General features: G+C 37.0%; 1 protein-coding gene across 2 annotated transcripts in view; it reads left to right on the top strand.

Annotated features, from left to right (window-relative positions):
- The window catches only part of LOC139138719 (angiopoietin-1 receptor-like), an 87,065-nt gene that overhangs the window by 25,906 nt on the left and 42,093 nt on the right, over positions 1-19,066 (top strand). For both annotated transcript variants that reach the window (XR_011553661.1, XM_070707227.1), the window contains exons 2-6: positions 822-1,127; positions 5,502-5,753; positions 6,302-6,436; positions 6,557-6,703; positions 10,203-10,331. Coding sequence is in view for 1 of the 2 variants with exons in the window: in XM_070707227.1 (XP_070563328.1) it covers positions 822-1,127; positions 5,502-5,753; positions 6,302-6,436; positions 6,557-6,703; positions 10,203-10,331 (969 nt within the window). In the remaining variant the exon portion in view is untranslated. The remainder of the gene's footprint in view (positions 1-821; positions 1,128-5,501; positions 5,754-6,301; positions 6,437-6,556; positions 6,704-10,202; positions 10,332-19,066) is intronic.

The following is a 19,066-nucleotide window of genomic DNA, read 5'->3' as shown; positions in this document are numbered from 1 at the left end:
AGCAGAGGTTTTGATCGATAAAGATTGTGATATTATATCGCACCATAAAAAGTTCTTCCTGTGCGACTTTTTTTGAGTGTCTGTATATTTTCTTATTGTGTTCATTGAGATAAGGCAGATTTGTCGCGCGTGGTGTGTGGTTAATATCTGGCCAGCGAAAGCATCGTTTAGTTTGTGAATGACGCCTGTCTACACAAATCTTTCAATCTATATTTATGCGCATGCGGCATACTTTGATGCAGAAAAGCTAGAACTACTGTGGAGACAATGGCACACAAGGTAAATCCGTCAGCCATATTATGATCTGTTAACGACTTGTTTGGTAAGGACGATAATCTTCTGTGTTGGTGATAAGAAGAAATATCTAATGTTGGCCGCTGGGCTGGGAAATTCGTAGATATGACGTGTTTTTTTCGTTCATAAGCATACACAAACACTTTGCAATGTTGCTGCAGCACTGTAATAATGTCCGTTGTTATTTGTCATAATTCATTGATAAATGAATACATTGTTCGCTAGCCCCTGAGATTTTACACAAAAGGAACCTTCATCAGATACGAAGAGGGCACACCTCTGATACTTCCCGATATGTTTAAAAAAGTGGCCCTGGATGCTTAGTCTGTGTATTTGAAACACTATATTCATGCATCATCGACGTTTAATTCTTAGTTAGGACTTCTTTCAAGTAAAAAATTGTAACGACTGAACATATTAATACACGACACGTAAGGTATATTATCTTACCACGACCTTTTGAGTTGTACCTTTTTATGGGTCCACAACTGTGATCCATTATCGTATTACCTTTCTAATACACACAGGTGCAAGATTAGATGTAACATTTTTCAATGGAAGAGCAACACCAAGTTTTAGTGGCAATCTTTTCATCGCTGGATTCTCAGCTGGTGATGCCATACCAACTGTAGGTACAAGTTTCACCTTCGGCAGAATCTTAGATACAGATACTGGATCAGACCTCCCTATTCAGCGGTATGAAAATTTTAAGAGCTATTCAAGAAGACTTCACTTACATGATGGTGTTGACAGACCGGGTGTATATTATTGTGATGCAAATGCCAACACTGGAGAGACTGAGAGACTGCAGACAGTTTTGGTTGCTGAAGAAGGTAAATTGTGACTTTTTCCATGGTGTCGTTTTTCCTGCTACTCGTCATGCTGACCGAAATCTGTTATCCCCTTTCTTTACTTAATTTTCTTTTTTAATAAGTATGAACCATTTCAGCTAACAAACATAGTCAAGCATTTATGTTCTTTTCAGTGTAATGTTTTTTTTTGTTTTGTTTGTTTTATTTCAAATTGTTTGTTTTTCTTCAGATTAAGAAATGCTTCCTTGTTTTTCTCTAATGGAAACTGCCTGGAATTTACTATCAGTTATTGACTGCAGTATGTAGTGCCTTCATGCCAACACAGTTGCGTTTTCAAATATATATTACGTTGTGTCAGTCATAGGAGCCTATCAAAAACACATACATACTCAAAATAAACACTCAAATTCCCATTCTTACATGAAAACTCATGTCACTTTTCTATGGCCCGGAGGGGAGAGAAACAGTAACAGGCCTGCAAACGTAAGTAGTGGTACAAAGTCACAATTTTTGTTATCGTAGTCCGGCGAAAAAGACTGAGGCCGTTGTATACAAAACAACCACACGGGGTATACACTTTAGAATTCACAATACACAAACGGCAGAGATTTTCCGTGTTTTCGTCTTACACAGCCACACTAATTGCAATACAGCAAAATGACGCACATTGATATGTGGAGTAATATTGTAATAACAATAATATTTATTTTTATATACCCTAAATCCGTAAAATGCTCTAAACGGTTCACAAATGTAAAAAGAATATTGAAAACTCCTGACGCTAAACAAACACTCGAAATTCTCATTATCAAATGTAAAAAGAATAAAAGCCCCTGACACTAAAAACCGCAGACGGCGCGTAGTTTTCCTGGGTGTTAAATGATCAACAATGTAGATAGGCGCAAGTCCGAATGATATTAACCAATAATAAACTTTAAATTCAATTTTTCGCTTTTGGAGCCTGTGAAATGATTTTAAAACAGGAGATATGTGACCATGCACGCTAGCTGTAGTTTCCGTAGTGAACACGAAGGGAAGCCAAAGAAACGATACATTACAATAGTCTAAATTAGAAAACATGAACGCATGAATAAGCCTTCAAATTGACAGGCGTCGACAAAATTTACAAATCCTAGCTATAATCCGTAAATGGAAGCATACACTGTTGCATTTGGATGTTACATACCGCTCCATCGTTACTTCGCTATCGAGAAGAATACAAAGCCGAATTCACAAGGGAGCCGCCGATTGCAACATCCGCAGGCCCGGGACGGGAAAGGGAATGCCTGCAAAGCAGACGACCTCTGCCTTACTGTCATTCATCTTCAAACTCTGGCTCAACATCCAACCCTAAACGCCCATGATACAATCAGATATATAAGTTAGGGCGGGTGCAGAGTCATTAACCTCAAATGAGATGTAAATTTCCGTATCTTCCGTACAATTGGCACCGCGATCAGTGAGCAGCTCCGCTAATGATTACCTGTTATAAAGTAAAAAATGAGACCGATTACACTTCCCTGGGGGACTCGCACTCCAAATTTTTAGGGGCGGACACCGCACCATGAGAATAAAAATTGATCATGGTTCGAGAGAAAGGAAGAAAATCATGATAGTACATTCCTAGTAATGTGAATTGAACGAGGTTTGTGTAATAAGAGATCATGACTCACACAGTCGAGAGGCTGCCGACAAGCAAAACAACTTTCTATTGACCAATGGCACAAGCGAAATAATTAAGTAATCGAAGTAGAGCGCTTTTCAGTACAATTATATATATTTTCTATACGCAGATTGGCGAGATACATATAAATTATTGACATTCAAATAGCTCTGTAAATGGGCCGCAACGACTTTCTCGACAATCTTACATATGAATGGTAAATTTGACAAGGGCCGATAATTGTTTAAAACATTCTGATCCAATGATGCTTCCTTCAGCATTGGGGTGACCATTGCCAGTTTCATTTGATCGGGAAATTTCCCTGTCTACGATGAAAGATTGAAGGATTGATAATTCTGCGGAAGAAAGTGAAGAAATAAAGGCTTTAACCGATTTAGTGGGTAGTGGATCCATAAAATTCCACTTATTTGGGTAGCTTATCACAATGTGACGGACCTTGTCAGCCGTAATGGGCCCAAATTCACCCCATGCAATGTTAAAGTTAACGCCACCGCTCTCATAGTGATAGTAGTGTCGAGGACAAGAAATTCAAGTTTAATTTTCTCGATTTTATCCTAGAAGCATCTGGCAAATGCCAGACCTTCTCAGACGGGGTTTGCCGGGGTTTGGTCCGATAAGGTATCAGCACGAGTGTCTGACCCTAGTAAATTCGATACCATTCGGAAAATACGTCTCGAATCAGACGTACTGTCCTCAATCATGCCCGTGAAGAATTCCGTTTTCGCATCATCAATCATAAAGTTTACATTATTTCGCTGATTAACAAACATGTGACGTTGACGCATAAGTCCAGAGTTTCTCTACAATTGTTCTCATCCTCTCCGTATTTGCTTAGCAGCCCGGATGTCGTTGTTATACAATAATAATAACAATAATTAATATAATAATATAATTTATTTCTATAGCGTCTAAATCCACATAAAAGTGATCAGAGACGCTTACAATACACTTTAAAAAAGTAAATGAACAAAAGCAATTTTAAAATGTCTACAAAATTGAAATTTCAGATATTAAAAAAAAATTAAAATCAAACACAACCTAAAATCTTATTTAAAAATGCAAGTCTAAAAGGTAGGTTTTAGCAAACGCTTAAAAATATTAAAGTTTGAACATAAACGGATGCTCAGCGGAAGAGCGTTCCACAATTAGGGAGCAGCGGCACTGAAAGGTCTGTCACCATATTTCTTTGTTCTCACTCTGATCGAACACAACTTGAAATGCTCTGCCGAACGCAGATTAGGATGTAAAGACTTAACCGTGACATTTCTGTGAGATATTTGAGGGCAGAACCATGAACACATCTGAATGTGATTATAAAGATTTTAAAAGTATTCCTTTGATGAACTGGCAACCAGTGCAATTCCTGTGAAAATGGAGTAGTGTGAGCATGACGATTTGAAAGGGTAACAATCCTGGGAGCAAAAAACACGATTGGAACTAATTTGAGATAATTGGATTTTCATATTTTTCAAGTTTCTCAAAAATGTTAGGTGTCCTATAGCTGAATGTTGCGATATTACAAATTACTCATAAAAACAAGTATGTAACTTCAAAAGAAAAGCAGATGAGCTTACATTTGCAGATCAAATAGACATACTTCATCGTCCAATTATCCCTAATTCGTTCTAATCTAATTGAATATTTAGGTATACCGTACAGCAAAGAATAAAACATGTCGAAACGGGAGGTTATTAGAGCATGATATAACTGTTCAGTAGTTGTCCTAGACAAATATTTACGGATGAGGGCATTGAACATATTGGACAGACAAATCGAGCCGATGTGGGTTTTCATAGAAAGACATGAATCAAGAAGAACACCCATGGACTTTGCATTACACATAGCTGGAATCAATGCATCAACGATACGAATTTTCCTTGCTCCACTATCAGTGGGCTCATTATATGAAGAAAAAATTACAAACTCAGTTTTGTCATCATTTAGCCACAGGAAGTTAGAAAACATCCAGATTTTGACATCAGAGATACATGCTTCAAGATTTGTGATTGTAACATCATAGTGTGCTCTCTGAAAAACCATATACAGGCTTGAGTCATGGAGTCTCAATTTTATGCTTGACATAAAAATTTTTTCTGTATATATCACAGCCAGCACTGTTATGGATGGAAGCATTGTTTATTTTTGTTCAAAAACCCTGTTCTATTTCCGTTATGTAAACCCTTTTGTTCATATTTGTAGTTATCAATATAGAAACATATCACTCCAATGCAAAATTACACCCGAAAATTCTATTTTCCAGAAAATGACCGCGCGCTTTACGACGTCTGTGTTTACATATAACATCCATGTCTACAGACCCCATCGTCTCCCAATAATATTAAAGAAGGTTACATGAATGGAACATGTCCTTACATTTCTGCCTACCTAAAACATCGCCTCCTATTTCTTTCCTTGCCAATCCTTTAACTTTGGAGTAACTGTGCATATATATTTGTTCACTTTGTATCTGTCAACCTGTTCTTCGCTTCTGTTCTGTCTACGTATATCCAGTAATGATGTCATCCTTTAAAATTCTCACCATGTATATGTCATTCTACCAGCCTGTATTTAGGTGCTACTGTTACTAAGCCGTCAAATTTGTTTCCCCTTTTATCTGTCTTACTCCTAAAATAATGTATGTCTGCATTTCCATTTCACCGTTTTAAGTTCGCTAATGTTGCAGGAATGTTTTAATTTGATTCTTTGTACAGCTGAAATAAAACCGGAAATTCAAACAAAGACAGTAAGTTGGGGTGATGATACAACACTGACCATGACGACGTCCGTGTCAGCATCTTCGTTGAAATGGAGACATAACGGGATTCAGAAATCAGAATGGAATGGTCAGAGTAGCATAACGATATCATTTGCAAAGACCAGTGATGCAGGAATTTATGAATGTTACAGCAGTGCAGCACAACGAAATCAAGGAAAACATGGATTTATGAGACTCATCGTGAGAGGTGAATTATCAATACTTATAGCATTGTAAAACATGACCGATTACCTTTTACCCTATAATACTTATTGCATAGCATACAAGATGACCTCCTAGTACACACGTTTATTATAACGCTCGCTACAACAGGTTGATACCTTCACAAGTGCGAGGCTTTATGGCAAGCTCGGGCAAGGTTTAGATAGCAAAGATGATTCTGGTTACTGATTCAACAAGGTTAAATCAGTAATGATGATAGACAGAATTGGCCGCATGCGTTTCCATGGACACTGTTATTTCAAGGTGTTAAAGATTCTGGCGGTGTAATTCGATCACCTTGGCGGTACAGCAATTTCGGTTGTATACTTTGCTCAACTACACCAACAGTTCAACGCTTAATACATTTGTAATGCCTTTTTATTACTGTATCTGGTATGGGATTCATAATTAACTTCATTGATGAACTTCACGCACCAAATTATATATGAAACGTTTAAACCAGCATGTGATTGACTCAAAACTAAGAAGACATAGATAATTGGTAATTAGTAAATTAATTTTGAACTGAACCAGGTTGTTCTAATGGAAAGTGGGGTTTACCGGACTGTCTGTCCTCCTGTCCAACCTGTTACAATGGAGGGATGTGTAATTCAGACACTGGGGAATGCATCTGTCCACCCGGATTTCAGGGAAGCAATTGTGAAACCGGTGAGTAAGCAGAGATTCCAAAACATTATAGAGACAGAATGTGCGGTTCGAGAGTTCGGCGAAACATATTTAGTATATGGATGGCGTTTTAATCAACGTAGAGATATTTTTGAATTTTAGGTTGTGGCAAAAATAGCTGGGGTATGACATGTGGCAGAAAATGTTCAAGTAGCAATTCTGATGCATGTCGTAGGACAATGTACTGCATAGCTGATCCCTATGGATGTTCATGCAGTGCATCATATGGAGGACTAGACTGTGCAACGGGTAAGTAATCGTCGCGCCAGCGGCTAACTGACTACGCATGCGCCGGTTAATGCTAGTAACGGGAAGTATACACGACTAATTTCAAAGGCGCCGCAATAGTTTTTTGAGTGCTTGTAAACAAACAAATATGAAACCTGCGAGGTATGACCTTTTAAATCCAATTAATAAAATATGTCGCTTCCGTAGCCGGCAAATGGTTTTATCACAAAAAATTTAAAAAAATCGTTACCATAACGGCTTAAAAAATAGAACGAGAGAGAAAACTGCTGTGTATAAGAACGAGGACTCACGCCAAGAATGCTGGAATTGAATTAACATTTAGAAAAACATCCTCTGTGTCAATAACATAATTGCAAATTGGCAGGTTTTGAGACAAAGGATTTCAGCTAGCAGAAGCTTGCAGTACTTGACTTTTGAGCGGTACAGTTGCTATGGTAAAAATAATTGTAAAATTGCCATTTATGTCCAACTTCTTGATTTATTTAAACAGAAAGTCTTTACCTGCCAGGTTATGATTACTTTAAGCGCAAGAGAACTGCGCTGTGTTAATGTGAGTGTTACCCTTGTTTTATTTCTATTCGGTGTTATTCACGGGCTAGCTGTTTAGGAGCAAACTCAACAAGGGCAATCACCGAATTCGTTCGGGTGAGTTGGGTCGCGGAATTCGTGGAAAATGCAGTTGCGTCGCAGGTAGGGGTAAACCAAGACGAGTGCAGGGACTGGACAAATAACAGAGACTTGAAGTAAAATAAAAGAATAATAAACAAAATATAATGAATAACGATCCAATAAAATTCAAATGTACCGGTACCGAGCAAAAATATCGAATTACAATATCGTTAACAAAAACGTACTATCCCTAAATCGATTCAGCACTTGATATGTCTAAATGTTATAAAAATAAAAGACATTGATTCGGAAGTGCAAAATGATATCAAAAACATGTGACGTCGAGAACAAGTAACACTTATAGTGACAATGCTCAGCTGTTGCCACTCGTTGCTTTTCACTTGGCGGACAAATCAGAGCAAAGGCTCTGAACTTGTCAAACAAACAAACAGTACAGTGTCCGTTGCATTAATTGTCCAAACGCCTATGTGGTAACGTTGACAACACAGTGACTCATTAGCATTCCATCGCAGGTACACGTTCCTGGAGAAAACGAGCGTAGCTTCGCCTGCCAAGAGTCACTTCAGGCGTAGTTCAAAAGTTCATAAACAAACGCGAGAAACAACGTCGGCTTTCACCGATGAGGGCGTCGTCCCGCAAACAGCTCTCAGTAGCGTCTAGATGGGCATAAGAGTCAGCAACGCATGTCTCAGCTATAACCCACGAACGTTACGCCAATTCGCTGAGTATGAGTTCCACTGGTTCCACAAGTTCCTTCAAACGTGAAGTTAAACTCAACAACAAAGCACTGATCAGTTCTGCGAATGAAAAATTACTTATATGGTCGATTAATCATGCTCGTAAAATGATCCGTCGACAGTTTATCCGTTGGCGTTGAGTTATGCGGGTCGTTGCATTCCTCACGCCCAGTTCAGAGAACTTCGAATGGCCGTAACGTTATCAAATTGAGTCCGATTTTCATGCGACTTGTATCGATCGAATCGTACTTACATCAGCTTCTAAGACGTGAAGCATCAGCGTTGAGAAACCTGTGCAAGCATCCTTAATCGTCGGATCTCTGCAATCAATGTCTCCAAAGAAGTGTTCGATTTCGGCGAGCACCCACGCTTCGTTTAAGTACAGCAGACTTGACATTCAATTGGGTCGAAGAAATACCACTTCACACGCCGGGATCTCACGAAGACAAGCTCAAATAATGTCAGTTAACATCCAGCTTCCCTCGCGTCCCCTTCGAATGCGATTTCATCACACGATTCCGCCGATGGTTCGGATTTTGTAGAGACTTCCACTCACATCGACCTTACCGGACACCGGCCATATTCGAATTTCTTCATTAGCAAGTTTCCTTTACCGTATTACACCCGCCAAACTTTGGTGAAATACACGCGCGTCTTCTTGATTGAACTGATTTAACCCTTCTATCAGCAAAAAGGTCAATAGATGAAATAAAAGAGCTTTCGTACAGAAATCATGAAATCTAAGGTCTAAATACCACATCAAAATACAATCAAAACCCTCGGATTACTTTATATAATAGCGTAATCACCCCAAAAGCAAAAGTCCGTGAGTAGTTAAAAACGTCTATCATGATTCGTGGGTCATCCCACTCTGTCTTTAGGGGGTCATTGCCTATGGTATCATGAGCATCAAATTAAATGGGAAGTCTACAAAGCTGGCTGTTTGAATGTATTGTTTACGCAATGCGTAGTGGTACTACTGACGTATATATCTTGTAACAAGATTTCTATTTTATTTTTTCTTATCGTGAATCAATACTATTATTGACCATGTAAGCGTCGTCTGCATCTTCAGACGATAATAAAAATTCTAATACCTCTGACGCGACACCAATCGCTGAGCCCTATATGATATTAGAATGCGTGAAAGATTAATAGAGTCTAACAGCACCAAGGATCTGGGATCATATTTCTCACACGAGTTGGGAATATTTTGTCTCAAATGAAACGTAGGCGAGTGTGAGACACAATATCCCAGATACCGCAAAATGCGTGAAATTCTCACTGGAAACATTTAATTGTATCAGTGACTACGTCGTGGCCATATATTGTTTATCATCACTAAATATAGTCCCTGATTTTTCTCAGGTCACTACACCACAAGTGTTCATGTATTCCACTGCCCAGACCTTAACTTGTGCTCCTGACGAGATATACATCAAAGTGGCCTACGTTCACTTGTAATTTTGAAACTTTGACCATCTTTTTGTGAGTCTGTCACCATCAATGTACAACATTATCAAAAACCTTGACAACGCTCGGCTTTCGTCATCGATTGCACTGTACCTGCTTAATTTTCAGTTCTGATCCGTGTGCTACTCATTGTCGCTATCGGATATTATATCATACCAGTATATTGATGGTGCAAATACAGCGATCTGATTGGTCGAGACGCGAAAAGAACAGTGGTATATTGGCGATATACCACGGCTAGCATACGCGCGAGCTCTCAGCTTGAGCAAAAATCCGTTTTTGACGTTCCACGCCAGAATTTCAATATACTGCTATGATATAATAGCAATAAATCACACCCAGCGACGGTATACCACTCGATTGTGACCAGTTCACATCATACATGCACTCGCTATCGCTCATGCATATATGTCGTGAACTGGTCAAAATCTCGTGGTATACCATCACTGGGTGTGCTTTTATTGCTAAAATATTTCGCAAGCAGAGCGAAAGGCCGTTTATTATTCAATAAGAGTCTGTCTATATACCACTTTTGTGTATGCGCATTTATACACGGTGTTGAACGATTTCTGAGAGTGTGTGATAGATTTTCCCATAATCCATAATGCAGTTTCTTAAGTATTGCTGTAATCTCTACACAATAATCGATTTATCGACAGACTGTCCAAGAGGTATGTATGGCTCTGGATGTACACAGACATGTCATTGTGTCAATGGTTGTAATGGAGCTACAGGTGAATGTAACAATGGTGGTTGTGAGCAGGGATGGAGTGGATCCAAATGTCACAGTGAGTACCAGTATGTGTGTTAGATCACACAGAACACTTATTTAATTGCTCTTGATACATGCAGACATGTCACTGTGCCAATGGTTGTGATAGACCTATAGGTGAATGTAATAGTGGTGGTTGTTTGCAGGGAGGGAAAGAGTGGATTAACATTTCACAGTGAGTACCAATCCACGTTCAATAATATCCAAGTGAAAAGTATGGCTCTTGATGCTCACAGGCGTGCCATTGTATCAATGTTTGCGATAGGTATGATCCAACCACACTGTAAAAATAGCGGACGCTACACGCGTCTTTACGCGTTCAAAATGCACGTGTCGGTGTTCAAATTTGAACGGCTAGTGTTCATATTGTTAACACTAGTGTTCATATTATTAACAATGATGTTCTAAACCTGAACACGTAGTGTTAACAACCATCTCCTTCAAGTGTTCAAAAACTCAGCATCATAGAAATTTTACAATACTGTGAAACAATTAACAATCTTTTGGGTTTTTTACTTACAATGGCTACATTAAATTTACTACTGCCTCGCTGTCTGGCAAACTTACACGGATTTTGGTGTAACGAATTTCACACTAAGTGAAAAACATTCCCGGTCTGCAATTGCTGAAAGCATGTTTTTCTAAAAAAGAAAGTATACAAAATAATTTTACTCGTTTATTAAATGTTGATATTTTGAAAATTTGAAAAGAAAATCAGAAAACCACCATGAACGTTTTAATTTTAACATCGGCGTGCAAGAGGCGTCCTATTTCTAAACACTTGGTTTTCAAGTTTGGTGCTTTTTCCTCTCCCATGATGCATCAAAACGGAAGTTGCGACATTTTTCTTGCAAGCGCACCGTGAAGCGTGATCGTGCGGAAGCGAGACCAGAAAGGGTAAGTTTCCTCTCCAAAATAGTAAAAGGTATTAGATTTTGAAGCATCTGTATTAATATCCTTCGAAATTAATCGTATTATACTTTGAAATAGCTTATCTACATGAAGAAACCTTTTTTCTTTCAGTGGCTGGTATACCAACAACAAGCTGTGAATACGCAGTGGTACTTTGGCCATAGCCTATCGATCGAACTCACTCGGGTCAGGGTCATCGCAACACAACTGTAGCGATAACCCTTGCCCTGAGCGCGATCGATACGCCTTGCATAGTACCGCTGCGTAATCACAGCTAACACATGTCTTTTAGTAGAGACAATCGCATATAAAACATCAATTAAACATCGTAAAGTATACAATGTATTGTTTCAGCATAGGAGAGTTTGGCTTTTTTATTTAAATCAGTTGATGACAAGAAGAAGCCAATATTTTGTAACAGTATTGAAAGAGGCACTGAAAGTCTCCCCTTTTCCTTAACCTAATCAGGCCCCTTGTCTTTCATTTAAAGTCTCATCTCGCCATATTACATATTGTTGCATGGTTTTCAGGATGTAAAAAGTTGGATTTAACTGAAAATCGATGAGTTGTTACAGGAGCTGGTGGTACAGATAACGAAGAAGATGAGTGTACAGGTAGCTGTCTGAAACAAGCTTGATAACCTCAGTTCATCTCTAATGTAGATTTAAACTTCCGAGGGTCAGTAACTGAATTTTGATAAGTTTCTTATTTTTTTTCTGTATTAATCTAAGCATTGGTCGCATGCTATGATCAACTAAATGTTGCCGGACGGAGAATAAGCTTTTACAGACGTGTAGTCTCTCTTATCAGATGCAAGGGCGGAATAAAAAATAATAGCTGAAAGCGACGGAAAATTCGGAGTAAAAATGTCCACTCTGACAGAATTACTGAATTTCTGGAATTTTCACTCTGAATTTTCTGTCACTTTCTGCTTCAATTTTTTCATTCACCCTTGTATCTGATAAAGGAGACTTCACGTCTTTGGAAGCTTATGCCCTTATAACATTTAGTTGATCATAGCATGCTACCAAACCTAAGAGAATTTTGTAGCGTCAACACGTCTCTTGTTCTTAGCAAAGGGTTTTTAGCTTTGCCGTCAGCTAAATAGGTGGATGTGTAGCATTGCCCTCAAATTTGTACATCCCAAGGTTTTTCTTCAAAACAGCCTGTACGAATCCTTTAATGTTTGGATTGCAGGTCCCCAGGGATTACCCTAATCACATATGTTTAAATTTTGATGAACTATGAAAATTTATATTTTTGAGGCTAATTTTGCTATTTTGGCAAAAATCTTCTTCTCTTTTACTGAAGTCTTCAATATTTGGTAAACATGTCCCTAAGAATGACTCTAGTCAAATTTGTGCTAGTTGTGATGAAATATTCAATTTATTATATTTCATGGCAATTTTCGTCATTTTTGGTCAACAAATCTTTAAAAGTCTTCTTTAAAACTGCTAATTGAACAGTTTTGATATTTAGGACATAGATCTCTATAATAGGCTTTTTCAGATTGTTCAAATTATGCAGAAATTTGGAACTTTGCATTTTTAAGACATTAAAGACATTTCAGACATTTTAAGCTATGAGGGATTACCAGAAGGTGATATATATACGTTATGATGAAATCTACATTTTTTATTTTAAGGGTGATTTTTACCTTTTTTTGTAAAAACATTTGTATAAAAATTAATAGCAAGGTACACCAGAATTTGAAAGGTCTTTACGAATATGTTTTTAATTTCTAAGAAGTAGATTTTTGAAATGTCGCCGATTTATTTCATTGCTTATTTAAAGATATTACAAACAAACAAACCTTTTGTTTATGAAGGACTTTGTTGGACAAGGAAATAGGTTTTACCCTGCCAAGGACCCACTTTCCCCACTTTCTGCATGTTCTGCCTTACTGTGACACTTTGAAAACTTGACATGTTGTGTTTACTTTAGTGTGGACAACTATATACCATGTGCACCAGAGAAGCCTTGACTAGCTTCTTTTTTCTTCAAAATTTACAATTGTCTATACAAGAGGAAATGTCTTTAAGAAACCATCTTACAAAAATGGAGTATGCATTTCATACATATACGTCTTTTCAATACAATAAGTATGCCAAATTTTGAGCTTTTTCAGATGATTTTTGTACATTTTAAACAAGTATGAACATAAAACGTCATCCACAATATGGTGATTTTTATTGCTTATGTTTTTGATAGGAAGGTGTTAACACTATTGGTTTTTTCCTCTGACAAACTTTACATACAAAGTTGCAATGTTTATTTGCCCATTTTACAGAAAATTATTGTATTTTACTCTAGAAATGTTTAGTGTATTTTTAAAATAAAATAATTTTACTGGATACCAAAGGTCTGTAATGTTATTTCAAGGCTTACACAACCCGTGAACGCCCAAAATTAAAGGTGTTCAACAAGCGCGCATCATGTGTTCTAGCCTTTAACACACTTATCGTTGAACGGCGTCCATGCGTTCAAAAAGTGTTACAGCCCTTTGAACGCGTAAAAGTGTTCAATTTTTTGAACACATTTCATGTGCAACGTGTGTTCAGATATGGAACACAATGGTGTTCAATGTAATGTCTGATGAACACGTAGCGTTCAAAATCTGCACACGTATGTTCAAAAAATTGAATGTTGGTTGAACACGTAGTGTTAAATATCTGAACGTCTAGAGGCGTTCAAAAAGTGTTACAAAAAGGCGTTTAATTGGTGTTCTATCCTTGAACACTTAACTTTACAGTGTACAAGTGGGTACTAATGGGCTACACACCAAGCTGTATGACAAAAGGGATGATTTTGATTTTGAAATCATAAATTATCCCCACTTATCAAGTAATATTCCATCTGCACCTGCTTATGGTGTGTATGTGTCTCAACTTCTCAGATATTGTAGGGCTTGTGATTCCTATGCTGATTTTCAAATGAGACACAGCTTATTAGTATCAAAACTAGTGAGACAGGGATATACATCCAAAAGACTCGTGAGGACTTTCAAAAAGTTCTACGGTCGATATGATGACATTGTGGCCAAATATGACACCTCGGTCACTCAAATGATTAGCGACAGCATTCTCGGCTTTGACTTATAACAGTGATTCATATACTGTATCACTTCATACAATATTAGACAATTTTGGGACCAATCCTGACGGGTGTAGCATGCTAGCAGGGTACGCTTACCCATTCCGGACACCTGGTACCACCACTAACTATCAGTGGTTCAGGATGGTCCTACTTAAATTTGTAAATCTCAAATGTCCCATGGACCTGGTAATGTATTACCTTGAATGAAAATGATTATTGGACCAGTTTAATGTCATATTACTGCTTATGTTTTTAATAGATGGGTGTTAACACCGTTGGTATGTTCCTCTGACAAACGTTACATACAAATTGGCAATGTTTGTTTGCCCATTTTACAGTAAATTATTGCATTTTACTCTAGAAATGCTTTATGTATTTTTAGAATAAAATAATTTTACTGAATACTACACTGTAAAAATAGTGGACGCCGTATGCGTCTTTACGCGTTCAAAATGTACATGTCGGTCTTCAAATTTGAACGGCTAGTGTTCATATTGTTAACACTTATGTTCATATTATTAACAATGATGTTCTAAACCTGAACACGATGTGTTAAGAACCATCTCCTTCAAGTGTTCAAAAACTCAGCATCACAGAAATTTTGCAATACTGTAAAACAATTAACAATCTCTAGTGTTTTTTACTTTACATGGCTATATTAAATTTACTACTGTCTCGCTCACCGGCAAACGTACACGGATTTTGGTGTAACGAATTTCACACTAAGTGAAAAATATTTCCGGTCTACAATTGCTGAAAGCATGTTTTTTTCTAAAAAAGGAAGTATACAAAATAATTTTACACGTTTATTACGGGTTTAAATTTTGAAAATTTGAAAAGAAAATCAGAAACCACCATGAACGTTTTAATTTTAACATCGGCGTGCAAGAGGCGTTCTACTTCTAAACACTTGGTGTTCAATTTGGGTGCCTTTTCCTATCTCATGATGCATCAAAACGGAAGTTGCGACATTTTTCTTGTAAGCGCACCCTGAAGTCGTGATCGTGCGGAAGCAAGACCAGAAAGGGTAAGTTTTCTCTCCAAAATAGTAAACGGTATTAGATTTTGAAACATCTGTATTATTATCCTTTGAAATTTATTGTATTTTACTTTGAAATAGCTTAACTACGTGAAGAAACCTTTTTTCTTTCAGTGGCTGGTATACCAACAAATAGCTGTGAATACGCAGTGGTACTTTTGGCCATGGCCTATCGATCGATTTCACTCGGGTCAAGGGTCATCGCAACACAACTGCTGTAGCGATAACCCTTGACCTGAGCACGATCGATACGCCTTGCATAGTACCGCTGCGTAATCACAGCTAACTCATGTCTTTTAGTAGACACAATCGCATATAAAACATCAATTAAACATCGTAGAGTATACAATGTGTTGTTTCAGCATATGAGAGTTTGGCTTTTTTATTTTAATCAGTTGATGACAAGAAGAAGCCAATATTTTGTAATAGTATTGAAAAGAGGCACTGTTTATGAAAGTCTCCCCATTTCCTCAACCTAATCAGCCCCTGTCTTTTATTTAAAGTCTCATCTCGCCATATTACCTATTGTTGCATTATTTTCAGGATGTAGAAAGTCGGATTTAACTGAAAATCGAAGAGCTGTTACAGAAGCTGGTGGTACAGATAATGAAGAAGATGAGTGTACAGGTAGCTGTCTGGAAACAAGCTTGATAACCTCAGTTCATCTCTAATGTAGATTTAAACTTCCGAGGTCAGTAACTGAATTTTGATAAATTTCTGTATTTTTGTTATGAATTATTCTAAGTTTGGTAGCATGCTATTATCAACTAAATGTTGCCGGAGAATAAGCTTTCAGAGACGTGTAGTCTCCCTTATCAGATGCAAGGGTGGAATGAAAAATTAAAGCTGAAACCGACAGAAAATTCAGAGTAAAAATGTCCACTCTGAATTACTGAATTTTCTAAAATTTTCACTCCGAATTTTCTGTCACATTCTGCTTTAATTGTTCATTCTCCCTTGCATCTGATGAAGGAGACTTCACGTCTTTGAAAGCTTATACCCCAGTAACATTTAGTTGATCATAGCCTGCTACCAAACCTTAGATTATTTTGTATTGTAGCTCAACACGTCTCTTGTTCTTAGCAACTGGTTTATAGCTTTGCTGTCAGCTAAATAGATGGATTTTAGCATTGTCCTTAAATTTGTACATCCAAATGTTTTTCTTCAAAACAGCCTGTATGAATCCTTTAGTAATTGGATTACAGGTCCCCAGGGATTACCCTAATCAGATATGTTCAAATTATGATGAAATATACAAATTTATGTTTTTGAGGTTAATTTTGCTATTTTTTGGCAAAAATCTTTTTCTCTTTTACTTCTTCAATATTTGGTAAACATGTCCCTGAGAATGACCTTAGTGAAATTTGTGCTAGTTGTTATGAAATATTCAAATTTTCATGGCAATTTTTGTCATTTTTAATCAAAAAATCTTTAAATTAACTTCTTCAAAACTGCTTCTTGAACAGCCTTGATATTTAGGACATAGATATCTACTGAAAGCCTTTTTCAGATTGTTCAAATTATGCAGATATTTACAACTTTGTATTTTTCAGACATTGGGGATTACCAGAATGTGATGATATATTGAAGTTATGATGAAATCTACATTTTTTATTTTAAGGGTGATTTTTACCATTTTTGGTAAAAAAAATTGTATAAAAATTAATAGCAGGGTACACCAGAATTTGAAAGGTCTTTTCGAACATGTTTTTAATTTCTGAGAAGTCGATTTTTGAAATGTCACCGTTTTATTTTAGGGTTTATTTAAAGATATTACAAACAAACAAACAAACAAACCTTTTTGTTTATGAAGGACTTTGTTGGACAAGGAAATAGGTTTACCCTGCCAAGGACCCATTTTCCCCACTTTCTGCATGTTATGCCTTAATTTTCCCCACTTTCTGCATGTTATGCCTTACTGTGACACTTTGACAACTTGACATGTTGTGTTTACTTTAGTGTGGACAACTATATATCATGTGCACTAGAGAAGCCTTGACTAACTTTTTTTCCTTCAAATTTACAATTGTCTATGTCCTTAGGAAACCATCTTACAAAAATGAAGTATGCATTTTACACATATACGCGTTTTCAACACAATAAGTGAGCCACATTTTGAGCTTTTAAAGATGGTTTTTTGTACGTTTCAATCAAGTATGAGCATAAAACTTAATCAACAATATTTAAGTAAAACCTGTTTTGTCATTACTTTCTTCATATTTTTTAAAACAATCTACAGAGTTCATGGGGATTTTTTATTGCTTATGTTTTTTATAGAAGGGTGTTAACACCGTTTGTATTTTCCTCTGACACATTTTACATATAAAGTGACAATGTTTATTTGCCCATTTTACAGTAAATTATTGTATTTTACTCTATAAATACTTTGTGTATTTTTAGAATAAAATAATTTTACTGAATATCAATGGTCTGTTATGTTATTTCAAGGCTTGAACACCCCTGAACACCCAAAATTAAAGGTGTTCAACAAGCGCGCATCATGTGTTCTAGCCTTTAACACACTTATCGTTGAACGGCGTCCATGCGTTCAAAAAGTGTTACAGCCCTTTGAACGCGTAAATGCGTTCAATTTTTTGAACACATTTCATGTGCAACGTGTGTTCAGATATGGAACGCCATGGTGTTCAATATAATGTCTGATGAACGCGTAGCGTTCAAAATCTGCACACGTGTGTTCAAAAATTGAACGTTGGTTGAACACGTAGTGTTAAATTTCTGAACGTCTAGACGCGTTCAAAAAGTGTTACAAAAAGGCGTTTAATTGGTGTTTTATCCTAGAACACTTAACTTTACAGTGCAGGTGGTGTAACAGTGGTGCTTGCAGGGATTAGGCCTATGGGGTGGATTAAAATGTCAAAGAGACTACCGGTGTATGCGGAATATGATGAAATATCATTTTACACATTAATTTTATTGATTTAAAATATGCCAATGTCAAAATATTATTTTTTTCTTGCAGTTATACACAATCTAGAGAACCCTAGTTGATATTTCTTTGTAATACAGTCTTTAAAGGGACAAAGTCGGCCATTTTAATTCATGAATTTTGTTCGATACGAGATAATATATTGTTTGACAAGTTGAAAGATACAAAATGAATGGGTGACCACGTATATATTCGACCCCGGTTTTAGACAAATTAAATGAAACAGCGGGAAATTGATTTAATGGTCATGAACATTCATTCACTTTCGCGATGATTTCATGTATCGTGTCTGAAACCGGGGTGGAATATATGCATGGTCACCCATTCATTCAGTATCTTTCAACATGTCAAACAATATAAGTAGTATCTTGTACCAAACAAAATTCATGAAAAATGGGCGACTGTCTCCCTTTAACTCTGAGCTGGAAAAATGTGAACACGCGGATGTAATGATTTATGTTGTGAGAATAATGTGTATACAGATTATAACACAAGCTTGCTGTCAATCACAAGAGTCATTCATTTAGGAAAACCTTATGTTGTGTTGGCTAGGTTTCTTTTCGTGACAAGGTGAAAATCACTCTAGCTCTTGTTCATTCCCATGCAAGTTTCTTTAGTTTGCATGACCAGATGTGTCGAAAAATTATTCATTATTTAGTTCTAAATCAACTCGCTCGATACCATGTCGCGCTCTCTGCTGTGGGTACTATTTCTATTCATGCCTACTCGTGTGAAAAGTTTGAATCTGACTTCTGTG

This window comes from Ptychodera flava, chromosome 8 (genome assembly GCF_041260155.1).
Source record: "Ptychodera flava strain L36383 chromosome 8, AS_Pfla_20210202, whole genome shotgun sequence".
In the NCBI taxonomy this organism is placed as follows: Eukaryota; Metazoa; Hemichordata; class Enteropneusta; family Ptychoderidae; genus Ptychodera; species Ptychodera flava.
The sequence above is the reverse complement of the archived record's forward strand: the minus strand, read 5'-3'. Positions and strand labels throughout refer to the sequence as shown.